At 43.0% G+C, this 21950-nt stretch overlaps 4 protein-coding genes across 4 annotated transcripts; 1 reads left to right on the top strand and 3 right to left on the bottom strand.

The window, feature by feature from the left end:
• Positions 1-3460: 3460 nt before the first annotated feature.
• snx30 (sorting nexin family member 30) lies at positions 3461-13401 on the bottom strand (the record flags this gene model as incomplete). The annotated part of the gene is made up of 9 exons (XM_079235642.1): positions 3461-3538; positions 5073-5225; positions 5693-5782; positions 6199-6398; positions 7718-7907; positions 8584-8742; positions 8845-8955; positions 10214-10432; positions 13279-13401. 9 exons carry the CDS (start codon positions 13399-13401, stop codon positions 3461-3463), a joined length of 1323 nt encoding a protein of 440 aa, XP_079091768.1.
• Positions 13402-14348: 947 nt separating this feature from the next.
• Positions 14349-16292, top strand: inip (ints3 and nabp interacting protein). Its single transcript, XM_079235454.1, has 4 exons — positions 14349-14566; positions 14915-14996; positions 15147-15234; positions 15819-16292. The coding sequence occupies exons 1-4, from the start codon at positions 14542-14544 to the stop codon at positions 15915-15917; spliced, it is 294 nt and encodes a 97-aa protein (XP_079091580.1). The 5' UTR covers positions 14349-14541; the 3' UTR covers positions 15918-16292.
• A 214-nt stretch (positions 16293-16506) lies between these two features.
• Positions 16507-17924, bottom strand: LOC306751343 (uncharacterized protein; the record flags this gene model as incomplete). Its single annotated transcript, XM_079234908.1, has 4 exons — positions 16507-17008; positions 17140-17331; positions 17683-17856; positions 17915-17924. 4 exons carry the CDS (start codon positions 17922-17924, stop codon positions 16701-16703), a joined length of 684 nt encoding a protein of 227 aa, XP_079091034.1. The 3' UTR covers positions 16507-16700.
• Positions 17925-18457: 533 nt separating this feature from the next.
• LOC306751342 (uncharacterized protein KIAA1958 homolog) lies at positions 18458-19831 on the bottom strand (the record flags this gene model as incomplete). The annotated part of the gene is made up of 2 exons (XM_079234907.1): positions 18458-18933; positions 19532-19831. 2 exons carry the CDS (start codon positions 19829-19831, stop codon positions 18463-18465), a joined length of 771 nt encoding a protein of 256 aa, XP_079091033.1. The 3' UTR covers positions 18458-18462.
• Positions 19832-21950: the final 2119 nt, after the last annotated feature.

Raw genomic sequence — 21950 nt, 5'->3', positions numbered from 1 at the left:
TTTTTAAGTTATGTTCGAGCATTTTTAAGACTTGTATCGGGTTTGCTACATTTACTTTTCCTTGGCTCTTTATCAAGTAAATATATTAAAATGTGTTTGGGTTCCAGTGAACATTAGTTACTGATTGAAATATGAAAAATGTGGAAATGAAACGTCTTTATGTCGTACTTCTAAACAGGGTTCCAGAGTGCTAATATGAAAACACATTTTAAAAGGTCAAACGGAGCTGCCCAGTGGAATTCATTTTTTTGTAAACAAAGTTATGTTCACATTCAGTCTTTGTGTGTTTCTACAAACGCAAAACCACTGCTCCATAGTGCTTCTAGTGGTCAAACAACTGGTCAATTATTTTTCTGAATCCCCGCTGTTTCTAATTCAACAGTGACTCTGTCTTTGAGGTTTGGATGAACTACTTCAAAAAATATCCTTCATTGCGGTGTTTGTATAAGTTGGGACAATGCACATAAAAAGGATGGAAAATGGAAAAAATAAGAATACAAACAGCTCTTTAAGAAGAAGTAGTTTGGGGATAAAAGTTTTTTCCTGTACATTTTATGTGAGGTACAGAGGCTTTGTTTTGGTTTCCAAACACTTGGCTGTGGCTCTTTGCAGTGGATTTTAATATTACGGGGTGGATACCATCATGTAGCATCACTGCCCGCTGTGGCACTGGACCAGTGACTCAGAAAGCTTCTTCCAATCATACTGCTGCATTCAAAATGCCTAAATAAAATGTGTCACTTTACTGACTTCTGGTAGTAAGAAGAAACTGTATCTGCTTTGTGCTTTTAAAGACTCAAGGGAACAATAAGAGGGATAAATATAACTGACAAACCGGCAGTGTAATAAATCCGGTGCACCAGCAGCAGTGTTCCCTCTAAGCTGCGCGCATGCGCGGCCGCGCAGGCCAGTCGAAGTGGCCGCGCAATAGATTTTTCAGACCGCGCACATTTTTCAGACCGCACAAACGATTTTTTTTTCCAGGGGTTAAAAATCTTTTTTGCACCAGTGTTTCTGAGATGGGAGTGAGCCATCTTCACAATAATACGATCTTTGATGTGACGTGTCGAGTCTTCTTGGCCAATCAGCGTCCCGTTTCTCGACATGCGCTCTCTGTACCTCTGCTAGCGCTCTGCCTCCGTTAGCACCCCCCACCCCCGCTGTCCTCCTCCGGGCGCCAGGAGTGAAGCTCGCCCAGAGCGCCACATGAGCTCGGGCCGGCGCTGTTTAGGCTCCTCTTGGTTATAGGCTACCATGGCGAAAAGAAAGGCAGAGCAGGCGCCCCAGAAAAAGGTCTGTCTAACGTTCAAACAAGAGGGGCTAGATGAAATAGTCCAAACTGACACAGGTAGGATGACACTTTCAGACATATTTAAATATGAAGAATATGAAGTTATTACATTGTTTATATAGGCTACCTTTAGGAAAAATGACACCATGCCAATTTAATAGGCCTATAATTATTGTTAAGCACTGCATTAGCATTTTTCTTTCAATGAAGTTCCACTTAAATGTTGTACCTGCTGAGAAATGACTAAACACCTTTGATACTTTTATTTTTTTATATATATCATTATCAGTCATAACCAGTGAACCAGTCATAACCTCCCCTTATTGAAGTTCAACAAAGATCCTTTAAGTTCAACTAAACTGACTGGTAAAACACCATCATTAAAATGTTCCCAAAGTCCAGCCATTATAAAGGATATTGAATAAATATAAACCTTGTATACATATTGATGCATTTGCTGTCATCTCTTTGAATCCCCTATGGCTAACGCAGGCTTGTGGTCATTTTCGGCAGGTTGCGTGTTTGCGAATTGCTCACAGTGCTGAAATGTGCGCTCAGAAAAAAAAAAAACATTGGCTCAATGCTGAACAAAATTAGAGGGAACATTGCCCAGCAGCCACAGTTCCTTCTCATCGCCGTCTTACAGCTCTTGCATTTGGCAACAGGCTCAGGAACTGGACACGAGGAGCGTTCAGGGACAATCTGACCAAAGAACGACTAAAACCCAAGGGCCTAAGAGCACATGACCTGAAACCTCAAATCAGCACAGTGTTTGTGGAAGATATCCAATTACGCTGAAGAAACTCAAAAAACCCAAAATGATCATTACACAAGTGTTTTGTAGTGCGATGAAATGAACAAAAGCTAGAATCAGTATTTGTAAATGTGGTTCTGGGAATGTCTGGTGGGGTTTGCGCTGTTTTAGGCAGATCACTGCAAGAAAATTACATTTGACTCATTTGTTTAAAGACAATAAATTATACTCTCAACTCCCTTTGTGTTCATTTCATTTGGGTAAATCTGCCTGTTGCACCATTTAGCATCCTCAACCAACATTAAGGGGTTCCTTGAAGAGAGGGGAAATCCCTCCAGCAGACAGAAATGGCCTTGGCAAAAAACTCAAAAAGGTGATATCATGAGAAACCAACAGAAGTAGCACACTGTGAAGCCACCGGTTTCAAAAGTATGAAAACTATTTTCATCTCAACCACCAGGTGGTGCTGCTACGACAAAAGCACAAAATGACCCTGAACAAAATCCCTTCCTGCTAAAGGAAAACTCTCATTTTGCTTTTGGCTTCGTTTCATGTGCATTCATCTCTTTGTTTTGTTTTTTACTGACGTTTCCTTTTGACATTTCTTGCTCCAACCTCCTGCTTTTTTTTATGCCTTTGCACCACTTGTGGTTCAACTCAAGTTCAAAAGCTCTGATGACAAGGTTAGTTTCAGGTCAGACAATGATTTTCATGATAACAATGGTTGCGGGGAAGATAAGGACAAACTATAAGATTTATGAACGCTTGAAAAAACAAAAAAAAGGCCAACAGTAATGGCAAACAGGAGTTTATGGGCTGAAACCTGCAAAAACAATAACAGGTAGGACCCTTTAATTTAAGTATAATATGTTGGATTTTAATTTACAGCCAATATGGTGAGTATTGTTTGTGTTACATAAAAAAAGGGTTTTACATCCCGACAGGAAAAAGGAAAACGACCTCATACTTCACACTCACGCAACATTCCGTGATCTTATCGGTTTTCTTGGTCGCTGAAGAGTTAATCCTTCACGTTTGGCTCAAAGCGAACATGGAGAGCGACAGACAGGAAGCATGCCTCTCTGAGACCGCGGTTAAATAAAACACCTGCAGCATTGGCAACCGACTGTAAATAGAAATGTGAAGTAGAAAAGGGAACATGTCTGTACAGAGCAGGTCTCTCCAATGTCCAAGAATGTACCATTTGTTACCTCCTTTGCAGGTCAGATCTCGGAGAGAGAGACGACTCCCCTCTGTACAATCATCTCGCTGGAGAACAGGGGGCAAAGTCCAGCATTCAAATCTGCTGCCTGGTTGTTCCTTTTCCTTGGCATGAGAGTGTGTGTTATACAGAGAGAGAGAGAGATAGAGAGAGAAAGAGAGAGAGAGAGAGACCAATGGCAAGAGGAGATGTTTCAGTTCGTCTCGCTCGTTTTGTCTTCAGTCTGTTTGTCCTGGAGGAGAGTGATGAGGGACTCCCAGCCTGCTTGGCACTGCAGAGGGAGGAGATGGATGAAAACAGAGTGAACAAATGAAGAGGAAGGGAAAGAGGTGGATGCAGTGAGACAAGAGACATATTTAACCTGTTGCAGCTTCATGTAAATACAGTATTTATCCTCTGGAAATGTTGCTGCCACCACTTTGGTGCCCTTGAGAAAGGAATTGGACTGTTTATTGCTTCAGACTGTTGTTGTACTGAGCAACTCTCAGGTGTGAATGTGTGCAACTGTTGCAGTGAGATCAGGATGATATTTCTTTTACTAAAGAGCCTTCATGCTCAGTGAATCTACTGCAGATAAATAAAAAGGTCAACAACAGACGGCTCTTACCAGCTCAGACAGCGCTCTGTTGGATCTGCTTACTACTACGGTCTCCAACCTTTAATCCTCTGAGAGCTTATTTGACTAAATGTAGAACGGAGTCATTTCGGTCTTACTTTTATGGTCCTTCATAAAAGTTTCAATGAAGCTTTTTGTGTTTCCTGAGGATGTGCGGAACTAAACGAAGCTCGATTTGGTAAACAGCGGCAGTGTTGTACTCGAGATCCGTCTCGGTCTCAAGACCACTTCATGAGGCCCTGGTCTCGGAACGGGAACGACCGTATATTTGGACATTTTCCTGTCTCGGTCTGAGAGACAGAGGACTCAGGATTAGTATATCCATGGCGGTAAAATAGGTGAATGTTCTGAAACCACTTTTCCATTATTTGGGACTTTGATGAAACACGTGGGCCCAACTAATTGCACAGTGGGACATTACCACAAGTAATTTGTACCAAATCAATCTTAGCAAAGCTGGCTAGCGTCTGGCAAGCAATACAACATCAATTGACGCTAATAATTTAATAAATGTCCTCACAAAATAACTATTGACCAGTAAAATAGGCCATAAAGCAGGATATACTTTAGAGCACGGCTATGATATGATTGACAGCTGTATCCGGCATCCCACCGGCAGACGACACCCCTCTGCTCTCCTCTCGGAAAAGTGGTCTGCCGGCGGCGGGGAGTAAACGGTCCGGTGATAACCAACAGAACTAGAAGGCCCCCTGCACTAGATTATTGAACTGTTTTCTTATCATAGGTGTTTACTATGGACCTGACATCTGAAATATAGTCAACTGATTCACGTGACATGGGGTCCGAATCAATACAAGACTTTTTAAGTACAAGCTTAGCACATTTCCCTTTATGTAAATAATAAGATTGCGTCATATTTTTGTATCAAAACATCTTTTAAAGTATCGTAAAAAATATTTTGGCATCTCGGGTATTGGAATGGCACCCAGAATAACAATTTGTCGGCTCAGAGGTGTCTGTGCTTTGGCCCAGCTCCGATGTCAACATGTCCACAACAGAGCCCTCAAGCGCTCACTTGATACAGAGAATATGATCCGTTCCCGTTTTAATTTGTTGTATACAAAAAGTGTTTGGATCAATGATTACAAGACAATCACGTCTTCCCCAAAGAGATTTAAAGTCCAAGTCCTTTTAAAGTCATAACGGTGCTTTACAGCAGCCTGCGTACCTTTTCATAGTGGTTGATGTTTTTGTCGGCCATGCCGGTGAGAAGCTGTTTGAAGTCTTGTCTCTTGTTGCTCTGCCAGCGGTCCCAGTCGGCCTTCAGGTCAGCGTTGAAACACTCCACTTTGTCCTGGCACTTCTCCACCTCGAGCGGCATCTACGGCGAAACAGAGAAAGCTACAGCTACAGGGGCGTTCAGGGAACATTGCACACAACTACAGGCTGCAGCCGGGTGCTCTAGGTGGTGCAGGGGGGTTTGGAGGGGAGGGTTGTGTTTGAGATATGAGAAGTTTGACAAAGTGACAGAAGACTTTGACCAGTTCTCCCTCTAAAATCCGGAGAATCTTTTTTTAATGTAGTTTAGTACGGCATCTGGACAAAAGATATCCAGCAAATTCAATAAGCGCTAAAAGATTGCATTTCTCAGAGATTATCAACCATCTTTCATTTTTTACATTTTCCAGTTTAATACTATGCTCGTCACAGAAAGTAATAGTGTGAAGTGAACTCTGTGAACTGCATACAGACACTCCCGAAAATGGTCACGGTGAACACAGCAGTTTTAAGGCCTCCGTGTGTGCGGTAGCAGCTCCAGATTCGGATGAGAGGAAGGAAGAGGCTTACTGGCGTTCTGTCCTCCTGTTTGCGTAACACGGCTGCTTCTAGTCGGCCCTCGTACTCCGCCTGGCTCTGGTCTCGCTTCCTCAAAACGCTCTGTAATCAACCACAAAACATCAACTCGTTATTCTGTTTTAGTGTGGTGTTGATGCACACTATTCTCAAACAAAAGAAACGGAGGAGCTGCTCATAGCTGGAAAAAGACAGATATTTTAGGTGCGTGTGAAACAGTTCTTTTCAATTCTTGTGTGTAACAACTTCTTTAAAACATGTTGGTGGCATCAAATTCAGAATAACTACATATTTACAAAAATAAATGACGTTGGTGAGGGAAATGTTTTCAACTGACTAAATGTAAAAGAGGTTTTTAAAATGAAAAATACATTGTGTTTTACTTCTGTTCTGGGTTGTATACAAACTGCTGGCCACAAGGGCTAATGGCTGTCCTGCATTCAGCTCGTAGAACACCAACAAAACTGAACTAAATGTCTGACGTCCCTCGTCCCGCTCACCTTCATGGACTCTATGTAGAGGACGTACTCTCGGAGTACGGGCAGGAAGTCCTGGCTCATGCTCTCGCCCAGGTCCTCCAGCGCGCCGCAGCACGTCGTGACGCAGCCGCCCACGCCCTCCAGGGGGCGCCGCAGCTCGTCCTCTGATCCCACCCAGCTGGAGTACACGGTGCCGTACTCACGAAGCTCCGTCAGGTACTCTAGTGGGGTTTAGTAGTAGTAGTAGAAGAAGAAGAAGAAGTGGTTAGACAGGCAAACAGGAAATAAAGAAGAGTTATGCTCTTTATTTCCTTTATACAGTTCAGATTATTTTGCCTTAGTGACCTGTGGGTAATCTGTGTCTAGATTTGGAGGCTGAGCAGTGAATACTTTACACTGCTGACTGAAAGACCAATAAAAGAAACTTTCTCTCTTTCCTCACAGCCGACATGGAGAGATTGGCATGTTCAATGGAAAAATCTGGATTGCTAAATTACACGTGAGAGAGGGTGATCGCTAAACACCGGGCTGCTAAGTAAAGCCTGCATGGCATTTGCTTCTTTTTTTTTTTTCTTTTTTTATCTACACTTCCGAGTTTCCATCTCATCTCCGGGAATAATGTGGAAACAAGGCTCGTTCTCAAGGCTCTGACTGCATCACATCTAAACCCCGAACAGATGGTGACATTGAGCGTCTCATACGGCAGATGTCAGGTATTGACAAGATCACATGTCATGCATGAGTTAAGACTGCACTTATCAACCATGATACCAAAGGTCTGTGGCTTTTCCCCTCTAACCAAACACTACAGCAATGAATCAATACTGCAGTTAAATTCACACAATCTAGTTTCAGCCACCCGGGTAGAGACCGAACGATTGCATGACGTGAGCTAACCACAAGCACAATGTAACTTAGAAGAGACAATACCTGCTAGTAGGCAGGTCTACTCAGAAGAACTGGAGTATACACTTAGTAGTACACTACTTGAGGTCATTTGCAAGCAGCACATGCAACGGTTTCAAAATGTTGCTTCCTGGTGCCTAATATACATACAAGTGGCTTCAGTTCTCTAGCCAGAAAGTGCTGATTCCAAACCAGGGCTTATACAGTATGTAAAGTTTAGCCACAAGGGAAGATAATTGGTAAATGGGAGATAAAAAAATTGTTGCGTTTGTATTAATTTATCTAGTTTTAATGTATCCATTAATTTATGTTGCTCATTAATTACTATTTTGGTAGAATGCTTTTCTCATTTGCTGAATTTTATATAAAAAAAAAAAAAAATTACAATAAAAAAGAAAAGAAAATCAATTAACTGGCTTATAACCATTTTTCAAGCCCGCTTGTCCCTCAATAACATTGAAAAGATGACTCAGCATAAGAGGTATGATATGCAACAAAGGTCCCTTTCCAAGTTCCAATAGAACTAACAAGTGTCCAATAAAGCCAAAAGGCCTAAACTAAATATATATAAAAAGATGGAAGAATCAGCAACCTCCAGGTGATACAGGTAATCTCAAAATGATTGTTCTGGTACCCGACTGCTCTTTGAGGATCCTCTGGGCAATGCGGTCGATGGTCCCCAGTTTCTGGTTGAAGGTGTCCAGGTATTCTCCCATGGCGCAGTACTCGGCCGGCCGCGCCCGCAGCTTGTAGCCTCCGGCCACGTGCTTCACCGACTCGCCCACCTTGGTCAGCAGGGCCAGACCCTGGCGCTTGTTCAGGTCCTGCAGACACACAGTGACAACAAATTACATCGGTATGAAGCCATGTGTTCACAGAGCAACACGACTCTTTTTGTTTTGGATGTAAACACAGAAATGATCCAATTTATCCCAATCTTAAATAATAATCTAATCCACAGATGTTAATATCATTCTTTTCCTACAATTAATGTGCAGAAATTGTCCCATGCGCGTTTAAAAAGAACCCCACAGCTGCTTTCGTGCTTTTATTAGCTAGTATTTTATTGTCACCCATTTTACATAGTTTATGGTAGTCGTGCGCTCATGCTCCACTTTTTCTGAATCCAATTATCTTACTGCTGCAACAACATTATTTCCCTGCTGGGATCAATAAAGTCTTGTCTTTTGTCTCAGCTACTTAGAGACTAAATGTGTGACTGATGGCAGATCCCACACTCAAAAAGAAGCCGAGTGTCCGTATTTTCTGGTCCTGCATTTTACTGTAAAATCGCTGCTGAGATTAGTTTTGTTTTTAAATGTACATACTAACACACTAACTATGACACGGCGCCGCATTAAATGAAGTGCGGCGCAAGCATGTGACAGGAGAAGCACTGACTGACCCGAATGTGTCTGCGTGTTGCTCATAGTGAGAAATCAATAGTTTTCTTGTCCCTAAAAATCAAATGGTGAACTTTCCAACTTTGCGTGGTCTCACCTTGGCAGTTAGGAAAGAGTTTAAATGAGGGTTGAAGGAGAGTACGGGGTGGTCGGCAACCCGCTTCAGGAACTTGTCCAGAGCTTTCATCCTCGTCTCCACAAACTCCTCTGAAAAACGATCCACCACGCCCTTCATCACGAACTTCTCCGGCAACGGCTGGAGATGAAGAGGAGGGAAAGAGGAGGAGCAGAAAAGTAAATAAGGCGCTTCTCAGCAGGAACCAGGACGTTAGCGTGCGCTGTGGCTCATTGGACCTACAGGGATGAGGTGGGTCGGCTGGCTGTCCTCCAACTTGATCCTCAGCCAGTCGAAGTCCTGGTAGCGCCGTCGCACGCAGTACTCCGGCAGGTCAAACTCTACCCGTGATGTCTGAAGAAGAAAAACAGAAACACACAAAACACATTTGCTTTGTTAGCTGGGAGGATACCGAATATGAATGACCTCCTAAAAGAAGACAGCACTTGAGGACACAATGCACAAGTACACATTAGTTTGGAGGCTGGGCGTGTCCCTGGACGTCTCAGCCAATGTAGGATAACTGTACATGCTAACTGACCTTGAAACCTAGCTGACACAAACACACACACTCTCTCTCTCTCTCTGACAATACTGTGTGAACAAACAACCCCCACATGCTCTTAATTAACACTGTGTTCATAGTGGGCTGCGATATTTGTCCACGGCCTCTGAGTCGAAGCACCAAGAGCGCACATAGCAACTGTCGTCACGATGCGACCCGGCAGCTTCTGGCAGCGTCTCCCTCCGAAGCCGTCTCTTTCATTACACCAAAGCTACGACTCCCCGCTGAAGGTCAGAGCAAAATGTAGTCCCGTCGGGCTAAGTGGTGCCTCGGAGAGCTGCTGCTCTGTTTACTGGCAGGCAGATGTGAAGGATGGAACAGAGGATCCACTCGGTAAACATAGGTCACTGAACGCATCCGCCCTGTGGAATATACATTTTTTATGGGAAGGCAGAGGGACGTGACTTCCTCGTTAGAGGCCCGTCTGTTCCATCACCCCTGGGATACAATCTGTGCCCGAATATGTTGAGATTTGCATGTCTGGAGTTTGAAACCGCTGCTTCTGCTATAACTGTCCAATCCTGTAGTTGACACATGGCTTAAAGAGAGTAAGTACATATTTACAAAAATAAATGACGTTGGTAAGGGAAATGTTTTCAACTGACTAAATCTAAAAGAAGTTTTAAAAATGAAAAATACATTGTGAGTAAATCAGTGAGTAAAGTGAAAACTTGCTTTCACAGCCAGCTCAGAGCACTTTGGTTTATAAAAAAAAAAAAAAAAAAAAAAAAAAACTTGCCTTGAACACACCATCAAGGAGAGTTTTTTTTTTATTTTTTTTTTTTTTTTTTTTTTTAAAAACAACCATGAAACAACAAAACATGAGAAATAAGAGGAAATATGAACAATACCAGGAAGGCTAAATGCTCACTGGGATTGATTACCTACTCCAAATGGTGCAGATATATTAATTGGATGCTTTGAAAAATAGGTGGCAGTAATTGTTGATGGCTAAAACATGGTAAACAAACACTATGACCCCGTTAGTTTATCACAGTACTGTCCTCAGAAAGCCAAGTGTTACCATGACACCAGCCAATAGCAGACCTTGGTGGAGACCCTGTAGGTGATGTAGGTCTCCATGGTGGAAACGTGCTTCTTTGGGTCGTCGACTGTGACAAAAAGGTCCCGGGTCTCTGCGGTCTCGGCGTAGGGGTCCCGGACGTCTGCCTCCAGGTCGTCGTCCAGCTGCAGCCGGTTGAACAGCGACGACGTGGAGGCGGGACTCGACGTCTCGACCGGCGTGCCGTTGGTCATCCCCGCTTCCTGCGCGGAGAGAGACAAATAGTGACATCAAACTCAGATGCTGCAAAACAAAGAGCCGATAGATTGATGGCCGATGGCGATGCAGTAGTTTCAATCTGTCAATGGGGCTCTTGTCAAGGCTGCTGCTGCTCACACACCCCACCTCATCTGACACGACTCCCAGCTCTCTAATTGAATGATGGATGAGAGCGGCGAAATGGAGCATTTCTGGACTGGGGATACTTTTCCACAGCCTTAAAGCGGTCAATGGTTTGCTATACCATCTATAGGTTGACAACAAACCAAAAAAAGAATAAAATTAGTTTTATTATATATTTTTAAAGAGACTGTTAGTATGTTAACTTGTTTTTCTCCATTAACAGATGATGACTACTTCATAAAAGACAGATATGTTTTCCTGTGCAGTATCTGTTCAGATCAATATTACTATCAAACTGATGGAAAACTATAGACTATTCCAAGACGGCACACTTCCACTAACGGCACATCATTTGGTGTAAAATATGTGCCGTTGTACTTGTTCTATCAATTTCACGTTTTCAGTGCTTTCTATAGCAGCAAATAGAGAGCGAACAACAAATGTGTCCCGCAGGCTCCATCCCAACACAGCAAGAGCACTCAAAAGAAAGCTATAAAAAGCAAATAACTGGACAAAAGTGAAGGCTGTGGAAAGTGTTACTCCTACAATGAAGGGACAACCTGTGAGAAAAGCACATCTCTACAATGGATTGATATACGCTATTGCTGCAGGGACTTCAAGGGACTCTGAAGATCTTGTTTAGCAAACAACCGGGAGTGCAGGCAACAGAATGTTAAATGTAAAAAAAAAAGGTTCAAATGTAACCACTGCAGCAGGAAGGTTGACAAAACAAAGAGTCAGCAGGGCAGCGTCATTAAAACTGGATCAGAAAATATAAACAAAATAAAAAAGACTCACTGAAACAACCTGTACAGCCACATTTCATTTGGTGAACAGTCTCACCAGAGCAGACTCAGCTCGCATCACACGAGGAACAAACCCATTTGTTCCAGGTTATGGTGAAAGTGTGGGAAAGCAACTAATGTTCAACCTTTAGCACTTTTTCTGACACACACACACACACACACGCGCACCTCCACACTCTGACCACACACACATTTTATTCACACCTCTCCCTCTCTGCTACTCTGTATAGACACAGAAACACACACACACACAGACAAGATGCTGACATTGTACATATGCACTTTTTAGACTGTGGCGCTAACCTGCACTGGTAATCACAGTTAAGATAATTGCATTGCGTTGCATCACACCACTGTGAATGAACAACCAGGACACTGCCTCGCCACAGCCACACTCAGACAGACAGTAAGGAAAGAATCTGAAAGTATTATATATTATACTGTTGTCATGTGAGGATGTATGTATGTAACAACAATCATTATCGGGAAGAGGGGAAGGGATATAACGTGGAGTTCTGCTTGTCCTCGTTAAACTGTGATCGAGTTTACGTGTTGCATTTCAGGACTTAAATGTTATTTCAAAACATATTGGACAGGTTTTGCTGAAAAACGTGTATGTGGTTGTTCATCATAGTCACACTACCATCTTCATAGGCCGCTTTCTCAGCCGACATGTTGACTTGTCAGAGTGGGAAAACCACAGGTGTTACGCATAACATTAATGATGGCTGTGCTCTATGCAGAAGGTCCAGGTGGGACAGTGAGCCAGCAATGCCCGAAACCGAAGCAGCTCAACGGAACTCAGACATTATTGATTTGACCATTTGCGCCTGTGCTTTTCCTGCTGCGATGTGTCAAAAATATCTCCGGTGAAAGGGGCCGACTAAATGGCCCCAACCTCTGCTTCAGGAAATAAGATGAGAAGCAAAGACTCTACCCTAAATATATAATGCGACTCCACAAAGGGAGCACAATACTCCTGTATTTCATCAAAATAATTTATCTGCAAAAAGATCCACAAAAATGAGAGACAATCATGGGATATATGTGCAACATATTGCCTAGTATTTCTACTAGTTGAAGTAAAAAGGGTTTGAAAGAAAATCTGATCCACACCAAAGAAGGAATCACTTGTTCCCAAGCCACATAATCTAAATGTCCATCCACTTTTATTGCAGTGTGTTGACAGACGGCTTTAATATTGTGCTAACAGACCAGAAGCATTGCCTCCTCGGCCGTGGGCCTTACACGGTCTGTGGCATAAACAGGCTTCACATTTTCAATTAGTGTGGAGGTTATTTTTGCCTCTGGTTGTCTCTGGCTATTCATGAATGAACAAACAAAACAAAAAGAAAGAAAGCATCACAGCATCTCTTATTGGCAATAACAACTGCACAACATAAGTGTGGCACTCTTCCAGTAAAACAGAAATAACCAAAGCTTATTTTTTGTTTGGTACATCCTTGCTTCCAGATGTTAGGTCCCTTATCTATAAGTGGAACGAGAGAAATCTGTTTTCTAACCAATAATATGTGTAAACAGGAGTCACTATAACGCAACACGTGTAAACACATCATCCAGTTAAAAGGTCTTGTTTGTTTTTATGGACCTTTGACGAGATATAACGTGAGCTAGCTAAGACACTGATTTTGGTTTATGAGACATGGCTTTCATGAAACAGGGACTTAAACGGTTCAGCCAGGCTTAAAAGGGATGTTTATCCTGTTTCCTCCGTTAAACTTCCATCACTTTGCTCCTACTTATTTGATGGGTTTAGCTACAAGTACTGGGACTAGACCAAAAAACAGGTCGGTGTACACAGTAGTTTGGTGAGCCGTACTCCTCTCTCCATCCCTCGGTGTGTCTCAAACTGGTCTCAGAACAGCCCCAGCGGACCCTACCTTGTCCCCTCCGACGGTGACGGTGACGGAGAGCTGCTCCTCGGCGGCGGATAGCGGGTGGAGGATCTCCGCGATGGGCTTCTGCCCCGAGCTGGCCAGGCCTCTCGGAGCACCGACACTCATCCTGCGAAAGGCGGGAAGACGTGGCCGGGTATCTGGGGACAACGGCTGTCCGGTTCTCCGCCGTTGATACGGAAAGTATAGAGAGAGGAAGGTTTTTTTTTCCTCCGTTCAGCGTCTCTTCAGTATGTTACACCCGCTGGTTGGTTACTACTGTCAGCTGACTCCCATTGCGCAGCTCCGGAAGTTAAACTACACGAACCCGGATGTAAACACATGCATCACGTGAGAACAGGCAACGAATGGACTTCTAAAGATCGTCTATTGGGAAGATTGGTTCACTGTTATTGAAACCGCTAACCCTGTTTTTAAGCTTGCACGACAGCACAACATAAAGTGCAGAAAACACAAATAGAAATTAATTATTCAGTTGAGCAGTTTTTTCAGAGATTTCAGCTCTATCTCATGTTGTATTTTTTTGCACACATTCATTGTCACAAAATCATTGTTCCAAAAGAACTGAGCAAACTCACTCACGCTAAAGAAGACAGTGAGGTGAGGTTAAAAGCCCAGGAAAAAAATGCTAGCAACTGGACCTTAAATTAAGACTTTTTGTTTATCAAACTATTGCTCCCAAAGGCAAGATTGAACATCATCCTCAAATGTATTGATAAAGTGTGTAAAATGTTGTATAATTTGTGCTATTAGTTATTTGTGCTTTCCTTTTTAGATATATACTTGAATTCCAATGTGCACATTGGCTATTTGTAGAATAATAATCATAATTTATCATGCATGTTTACTAGTGTTTCGTGCCGTTTCATTGGTTCCTTTGCATCACCCTTTTGATTACCGGAAATAGAAGAGAGTGATACCTCCTCCCTTTTTACTACTATCTAACCTACCTATCTGACAAACCGGTACTTGGTTTCAAGAAGTAAAATGCGACTCATCACCCGTACATAAGCAAGAGTTTTATCGTTATTTTAAACTTTCTGTTAACGTTACTGTTCCAACAGCAAGTCCTGTGTAGTTTATCCAGCTGCAGTTTAAGGGATATCACCCAGGGGGACTTTTATCGTTGTCCGTTATCCACCAGTGCAACATTAGCTGGGTGGAAAGAAACACACACATAAAACGTGAACCATTAGCTAATAATCCTTTGTGTAGTTCGTTACACAAAAGTTCGCAACCTGCACAGACATGGCTACTAATCCTCCAGGACAAGGTAATTGGTTTGTTTCGGGACAAACGTTTTTAATATTGAGGTCTTTGTCTTTATCGCGCTGTGACTCCAGGGGCGTAGCTACGAATTCTGTCCCCCGGAAACATTTTTGCTCTCTGGTTCCCCTTGAGGACAAATAGCTGGCTTTAATTGTCTTTCAGCTTCTGTACATTAGTTTCCCTCCCACATAAAAGCTGAAAGAAAGTCTATATGTTTAGAAGTTTATAAATGATCCACCTGTGCTCAGCTTTACTCATCTGCCATCTACTGTCACTTCATACACAATGATACATAAATATATGTATTTATTTGTGTTGCATAAAGTAATGTAAGCTTTTTTTCTCCATCCAGCCTTCCCAAACAAGACACGGGTGGCGATCCTGGCCGAGCTGGAGAAGGAGAGGAAACGGCTTTTGAGCACTCCAGGAGCTAGGTAGGGATGGTATCCAGCCATGGAGGAGGGTAGCAGGAGTCTGTGTCCTTTGTATGGAGGAGTTAAGCATTGGGATAGTGTAAAGTAGTATATGTATATTAAAAAAAATAAAAAATTGTATATACCCCCTCTTCCCCATCCATTCTGTAGCATCTCGCTATCCAGACCGAGCCTGAAGGAGTTCAGAGACAACGCAGAACAGCAGCACATCGCTGCCCAGCAGAAAGCTGCCCTGCAGGTGGGACAGTCAAACACAAATCACATCTCCATGTTGTTTTACACAAGTTTGACTACGAACTACCAATAGTCCAGTTGCTAATCCTATGTCTTTTGTTGTCTTAGTCAAATAATAATAATCGTGCATATAGTTGTTGAGTAAATTTCCAGTTAGGTTTTCAGTGTGTGTCGCTGATTTCCTGTGTTTGGCGTCGCGATTTTTCAGACGCAAAACTTCGAGAGTTAATTGAGCAGTTTCTGGATGGAGGACATCTGTACCGAGTTATTGTTAAATACAAGCTCAATACTGGCTTGAATAGAGGTCTTAGGCCTGATAGTCACTGCACGGTTGTTGGTGCATCAAACCTCGTGTTTTAAGGTGGCGTAAAAGTCCTGGAAATCATTTTGCCAAACGCAGAGACTACAGGGTGGTTAGCTTAGCATAAACACTGGAAATGAGGGGAAACATCTAGCCTAGCTCTGTCCAAAATTTAACAAAATCAAGCTACCGGCACCGCTATTGCTGAACTGTGGTTTATTTAATTGCATTATCAAAATTGTGAATTTGGTCGGTATTAACACAAACCTTTGTGTCTTCTTTTGCAGCATGCACACACGCACTCATCGGGCTTCTTCATCACTCAGGACTCCTCGTTTGGGAACCTCATCCTCCCCGTCATTCCACGCCTGGAGCCAGAGTCTTGACCGTTTTACCTGTCGTCGTCCTCCTGCTGCCCGGTGTGACACAACGCATTCAAACAGCACACAGTGCACACCCGACCCACGTGTCTCCCACAGACCCTCTTTTAAGTCTTTGATTGATGGACAGTTGTTTGACGTGTCGTAAACGATCTCAGGGGAGTGTGAATCAGTCTTTTTTTTTTTTTTACATTTTCCAGGCCAACAAGCTGTCTGCTGAATTTAGGAAAGCTCTCAGAAAAGTCGGAAGAAGGTTCCAGATAGCTGTGAAACATCCTGTGGAGCTGTGCAGGCGGACAAAGACAATATCACAGACATACTGTAAATGCCATCATGCTCTGTTGCCTTTCACCTCACCGATCCATAAAATGCACATTTGGTCAGGGTTTTTACATAAATGGATTTGTGTCAATATTTGGACAATAAAATTGTTACATTCAATTGTAGATATATATAGAGAATTTCAGTTTTTATTTTTGCAAGTATAAAAAGAGGGGTTAGAAGCATATGCATGGTCCATAGTTATGTTCACATTATAGGATATAGAACAGTAGTCCTGTTTTTTTACTTATTCCAGTTTTTATCTTTTCTAAAACAAAAGAAGACTTGCTTAACTTCATGACGCTCACTGTTTTTAGTGGATTTATTGTAAAACTGTTTGGCAGACCACAAAACAACCCATGCAACATATGACCACAGACTCAGGTGGTTCAGTATCTAACAGTAAAACCAAAGCTTCCTTTTTACACGCAGGCCTACGAGAAGTATTCACTGCAGCCTTCTGATTCGTCACTTTGACACGATGGGCAGTAGTTCGCCTTTTGCCTTCATGGTTTTGATCTTGGCCTTTGTGTTGTCATCCATGGCCTGTCGGCAGCGGTGGGCATAATGTGCCAGCGTTTCCTCTTTCTCGTCCCACGGCGCCAGTGCGTGAAACACATCGGGAGCCGCCAGACTGAGCTCGGCTATGGCCGCCGTGCGGGAAATTGTGTTGCGATCCACACCGACCCGGTCAAAGGCCACCTTCATGGAAACACTGCAGCGAAACTCCTGGAGGGCGGCCATGTAGCGCGCTATTACGCCCACCACGTTTTTCACTGGAGAGGAGAGACACATCAGTACATTAAACAGGCAAATTAATACTGTATTGCTCTATGGGTGCTTAAAACCACGGTATGACAGTGTAGCACATCAGTGGTTATTGCTCCCCGTCGTGTCGTGTCCTTACTCCGAACGCGGGTGTTTTCTCCGTCCCGGCTCCTCTTGCTCTTCGGGGTCTGGTGGCGGTCCAGAGGGTGGAGCTCCATTTCCTCAAATGAGTCAAAGATGGTCGGGGAATCGACCCCTGCCACATCGTCAGAACAGGGCATGTGTGAACTTCCCGGTTCCATCGGATTAGAGTAGCAAGGCCACCTCTTGTCTAGTACCAGGAAAAGAAAAATGGCAACTCTGAATTTGGCTAAGAGAACAATACAAAGTCATACAGTGTGGCAAAATTAACATTTTAGCAACAGTACTGTAGTTAAAATTAATAGAAAGTATTTTTTCAATGGTGTTTTCATTTTGATTTGATTATTGATGTTTACCAATTTCCTGATCATTTATTTTACATTTTTTACGACTGCAGTTATTGTCAATACTATTTTTCTTACTGTTTGCATTTATTTTATCAACATTTGTATCACTATTACAAGCAAATGTTATCTGTTATCTACAAGTGCCAACAGACTCCTAAGCTGCCATTGAATTCATCAACAGGTGGGTTTTCTACCTGGCCGCAGTTTGTCTTGCAGGAAGCCACAGATGAGTTCTGCTTTCTTCGTGAGTTCGTTCTGCAGCATCTCTTTGTCCTGCTTCAGACCGGAGATGATCTCCGTCATCTGCTGGTTCCGGCTGCGCTCGGCACAAAGTAACACGTGCAGATTCTCCAGCTCGTTCTGCTCCCCTGCAGATGTACACGAGAAGAAGAAAAACAGTCATAAACAGGAAGTGAGACTGGATACAAGCACACATACATATTAGGTAAGAAACTCTTTTACGTATTGTTTTGTATCATAAAACAATACAGTGTTATCAATAATAATATGCTCTTGAGGCTTAACCTATTTCCAATTATAGCTGGGGTAGGCCGTTTTTCTTTTGTTGCATTATTGGGCAAAAGCGCCATAGAGACCTTAAAGCATATTGCATTTCATTTTCTCTCCATCCCTAAAACATTTCGCTGATATTGTCAGACCCTCTGATAAGTCCCTCTTCCTGTTTTGGGTCACTTTGCAATGCAGGATGTGCCGCCGTTGAATCACGCTAGATTTTCTGAGCCAAGGGGAGATGCAGGAGCCTAGTTTTTCTTGACTTACTACATGCTGGAAGGTAATTATAGACTTTATTGCCCAATGACGCTGTGCAGTCAAATGCAGCATTATAACATCTGCTTCTCCTTTTGTCACAGAGATTCCCAAGAGACTCAAGAGTTTTAATTTACCTCCTTCTGACACCCAAAATAAATCCAATCAAAACATGTAGACTCTGTCACTGCAGGTCTTTTCAAGCCTCACATCCCAGCCGTACCTGCAGCCTTCTCCGTCGTGCAGCTGCCTCCTCCTAGCAGCTCCATCTCTGGGTCCTCTAATCGCTCCCAACTCAGATCCTGTCCTTGCAGTGGTGGAGGGCACCGTGGGAGGGTCTTTATGGGCAACAGTGCGTGCGTGATTTGAGAGTGTGCGTTCGGGGCCCGACAAGCCTCCGACACATAGCCGGCGTCCGTCACTGCTGGCCCCGTGCTCGCCGTGCTGGCAGCAGCGTCATGATGCTCCGGCGAGGTCGCTTCTTGCTTGACCTTCTTCCTGGTTACTGCTCTTCTCGGCGTCCCGCCTCTTTTCCTGGACGGGCGGGGCTCGTAGTCGCCGTCTTCGTCCGTGGCCGACGAATCACACCCAGCAATGTCAAACAGCCGGCTGCTGAAGTCCTCCCCCTCGGATGCTGCTTCGCTATAGCAGAGGTCACATGGCGCCTTCGAGGTCACCTGGACGGTAATAAAGAGGGAATAGATGAGGAATTAAAGTTAAAGGCGGAATCTCCATGTGACGCTAACAGGGTTTAACTAACAGGATCCTGCTCAGTGCAAATGGAGTATGGAACGTAAAAAGGGACATTCCACCTAAAACAGCTGTGTAATGTCTTCTGTGGCTTGGGATGAGCTTTATAAAGTAAAGAGAGTACCCATGATGATGTCATATTTTTAAAAAAGACACTTCGGTAGACGGCAAATAAAAACTGAATCAATCACATTATTTCTGCAACTGAATGGTCCATTTTGCAACACAGATGTATTCATAACTGATTTATGTTGGACAATGTGGAAACTAGAAGCAAAGACCAATCACTGCCTCGTTTAGATGCCTTTAATAAGTCTAAATTGTACATTTGTGGCTGCAAGGGTATGAGTGTCATCGCTGTTATTACCATTGTATGAATTGTGTATTTCTATACAGAAACCTATACCCAGTTGAACATTTGGATTGCACGATTGAAACTGCATTTGAATATAAGTATTAATGTTGTACTGAATATCTCAAATAAAGACAAGAACACAGACAAAGTACCTCAAATCTCGGCTTTACCTTATTGGACCGGCGCCCTCCAACAAACCTTTCCGGGCCCTGACTGGTATTTGCTGAGCCTCTACAGCCGTTGCCGTGGTCACTGAGGGGCCAGTGGTATGAGTGTCCAGCGGCACAACCCCACACGGCGACAGGGACACTGCCGCCGTGGAGACCCGGTTCAGGTGTGAGCACGGTACCGTGGGAACCACAGGTGAGCTGCTGCAGGCTGGGGATGAGGCTGCAGATGGTGCCGTGGCTGTGAGCCCAGCGGACCAGCTTACAGAGACCGTCAGAGGTGGTCTGGACCGGGTCGGACATGATGTGCACCTGGAGGAGAGAGAGAGGAAGGTGTGTGCAGCTCTCAGACATCTGTGGATTATTGTGTAGCAGTTGTGAAGGCTGACAAAAGTTAAATCACTGAATCAGGGGTTACCATTTTGAGTTCAACTGACTCACTTTTTATACCAGAAACACTTCTCAAGTAGTTTTGTCTTCAGTTGGTTCACTATCTTTCATTTCCAGCCCTACTAAAATGCAAAGGGTTGTCTGTTTAGTGTGCAGCCTCTCACACTCCAGCTGATCCTGAATATACTTTCCATAATTGTTTATGATTGTATGTCCAACCAACAGTTTAACATACAACGAAATTGAGGTAACTATCATGTCATGACGAAGAAAAGCCTCACACTATTGTATGTGGGAGGCTGGAACCAGCAGATGCTTGGCATTTGGCACTAAACTGATTATTCCACCATAAAAAAAAAACAGTTCATTTTGTTCGGTGCATTTTCTGTCAATATTGCTTGATCGCTTAATCAATGAATCATTGCGACTTAATAATACATCAGCAATGTTTAAATTGGTGCCAAATAATACAAAATACAAGAGAGCCAACCTCTATAAGCTCTCGCTCCAGTTCGCACTCACACAACAACAACACAGAGAGCAACTTTTTACATTTCGCATAAACTACATTAAAACCCACAGCGTGGAAAAAAAGGACACGTTGTGTATCATCTGCCTTCATTTGCATCACGGGGCGAACGCCACAATTAATCAGGTACAAGAACAAAGCGGCAGTTCATTACGTCTTATATTTACCTCTTTTTTTTTGTTTGTTTTTTAAATACTATGAATTAAAGCATTCCGGCTCATCACAACGTCTTCGTTTACTCCACGCGCGTCGGCCGCTTCAACGAGGCGACTGACAAGTATGTTACGCAGCAAATAGTGTGTGATGAATTATCATGAATATCACATCAGATGGACAGCGTTTGTTTAATTATTATATTCTTTGTCTGGAAGCAAATACTGTGTTAACGGAATCCAACGAGAAAGTTGCGTCACTGCCACCTGTCGGTCTGGAGGAAGAACTGTTGGCTCCTGTCTGGTTACAGTGACCTCTAGTGGCCGGGGTGGGTCAACTCACAATACTGAATTATATTATTGTATATTATATTATATTATATTATAATATATCACAATATATTACATTACATTATATTCAAATGCTCAGTTTTCATAGTTTGGCATCCTGTGCATATTTTAAGCAAAATAGTAACACAATGCAATACTAATCCAAAAGTAAATAGCCTCAATAAAATGCAGAAATTGCACATATTTAGGCTAATAGTATTTCTTTGTTAGTTATTACTTGCATTCTTATTTGCAGATCTAGTTTGATACTTGGGGCTGTAAGAAAAGTAATCTGTAAAGGGAGACAGTTTTCATAGATTCTGTGTTTTTTGATAAGGGGAAGGAGTAGATGTGCTTTTCAGAATATGTAATTATGTTTACTGAAATGTGGACAGAAAACAAAACAAACACAAACAAGCAGATAGCAAACCTAAGAATGTTCTCTGTACTGGGGAGATGTGATAGAGAAGAAAAACAATCTAAATACATACATTGTCGACTTTGCACACATAAAAGTGTGTTTTCTTTATTTAAGTTACATTTTGCAGTGCAACTGCAAGATAATACACAACGTAATGTGTGTGTAACATATGTGTTTAGGGCATGTCGTGTATATATAGAGAGAGATACATAAAAAGTTGTTGTGTACTCGTTTGCATTGAATACAAGCCTATATTATGATATGATAAATAGCCATTTAGATGGCCTGTGTGTTTTGAGACTCATGCATGCAGAGGATGACGTGTCCTGCATACCAGGAGGATGCACTCAAATGACGGAGCTGTGTGGGTTTTATTTCCATGTATGAATTCACAGACTTGACTGAACTTGCTCCTGGCTCCACCCTCCGTTACTCAGCCCGTCTACTACGTGTTAGAACTGTTGCCTTTAACCCACGAGCATCTCGGGGAGAAGAGGACGGGGGGGAAAAAATATTTTCCCCGGCTCTCAACTGGAGGAATAAAGCCACTTCATAGCCGTCGCAACTTCGTCAACTTTAAACTCTCAACGGCATCTTCCC

The sequence above is a fragment of the Taurulus bubalis genome (genome assembly GCF_910589615.1).
Source record: "Taurulus bubalis genome assembly, chromosome: 19".
NCBI classification, from domain to species: Eukaryota; Metazoa; Chordata; class Actinopteri; order Perciformes; family Cottidae; genus Taurulus; species Taurulus bubalis.
The sequence above is the reverse complement of the archived record's forward strand: the minus strand, read 5'-3'. Positions and strand labels throughout refer to the sequence as shown.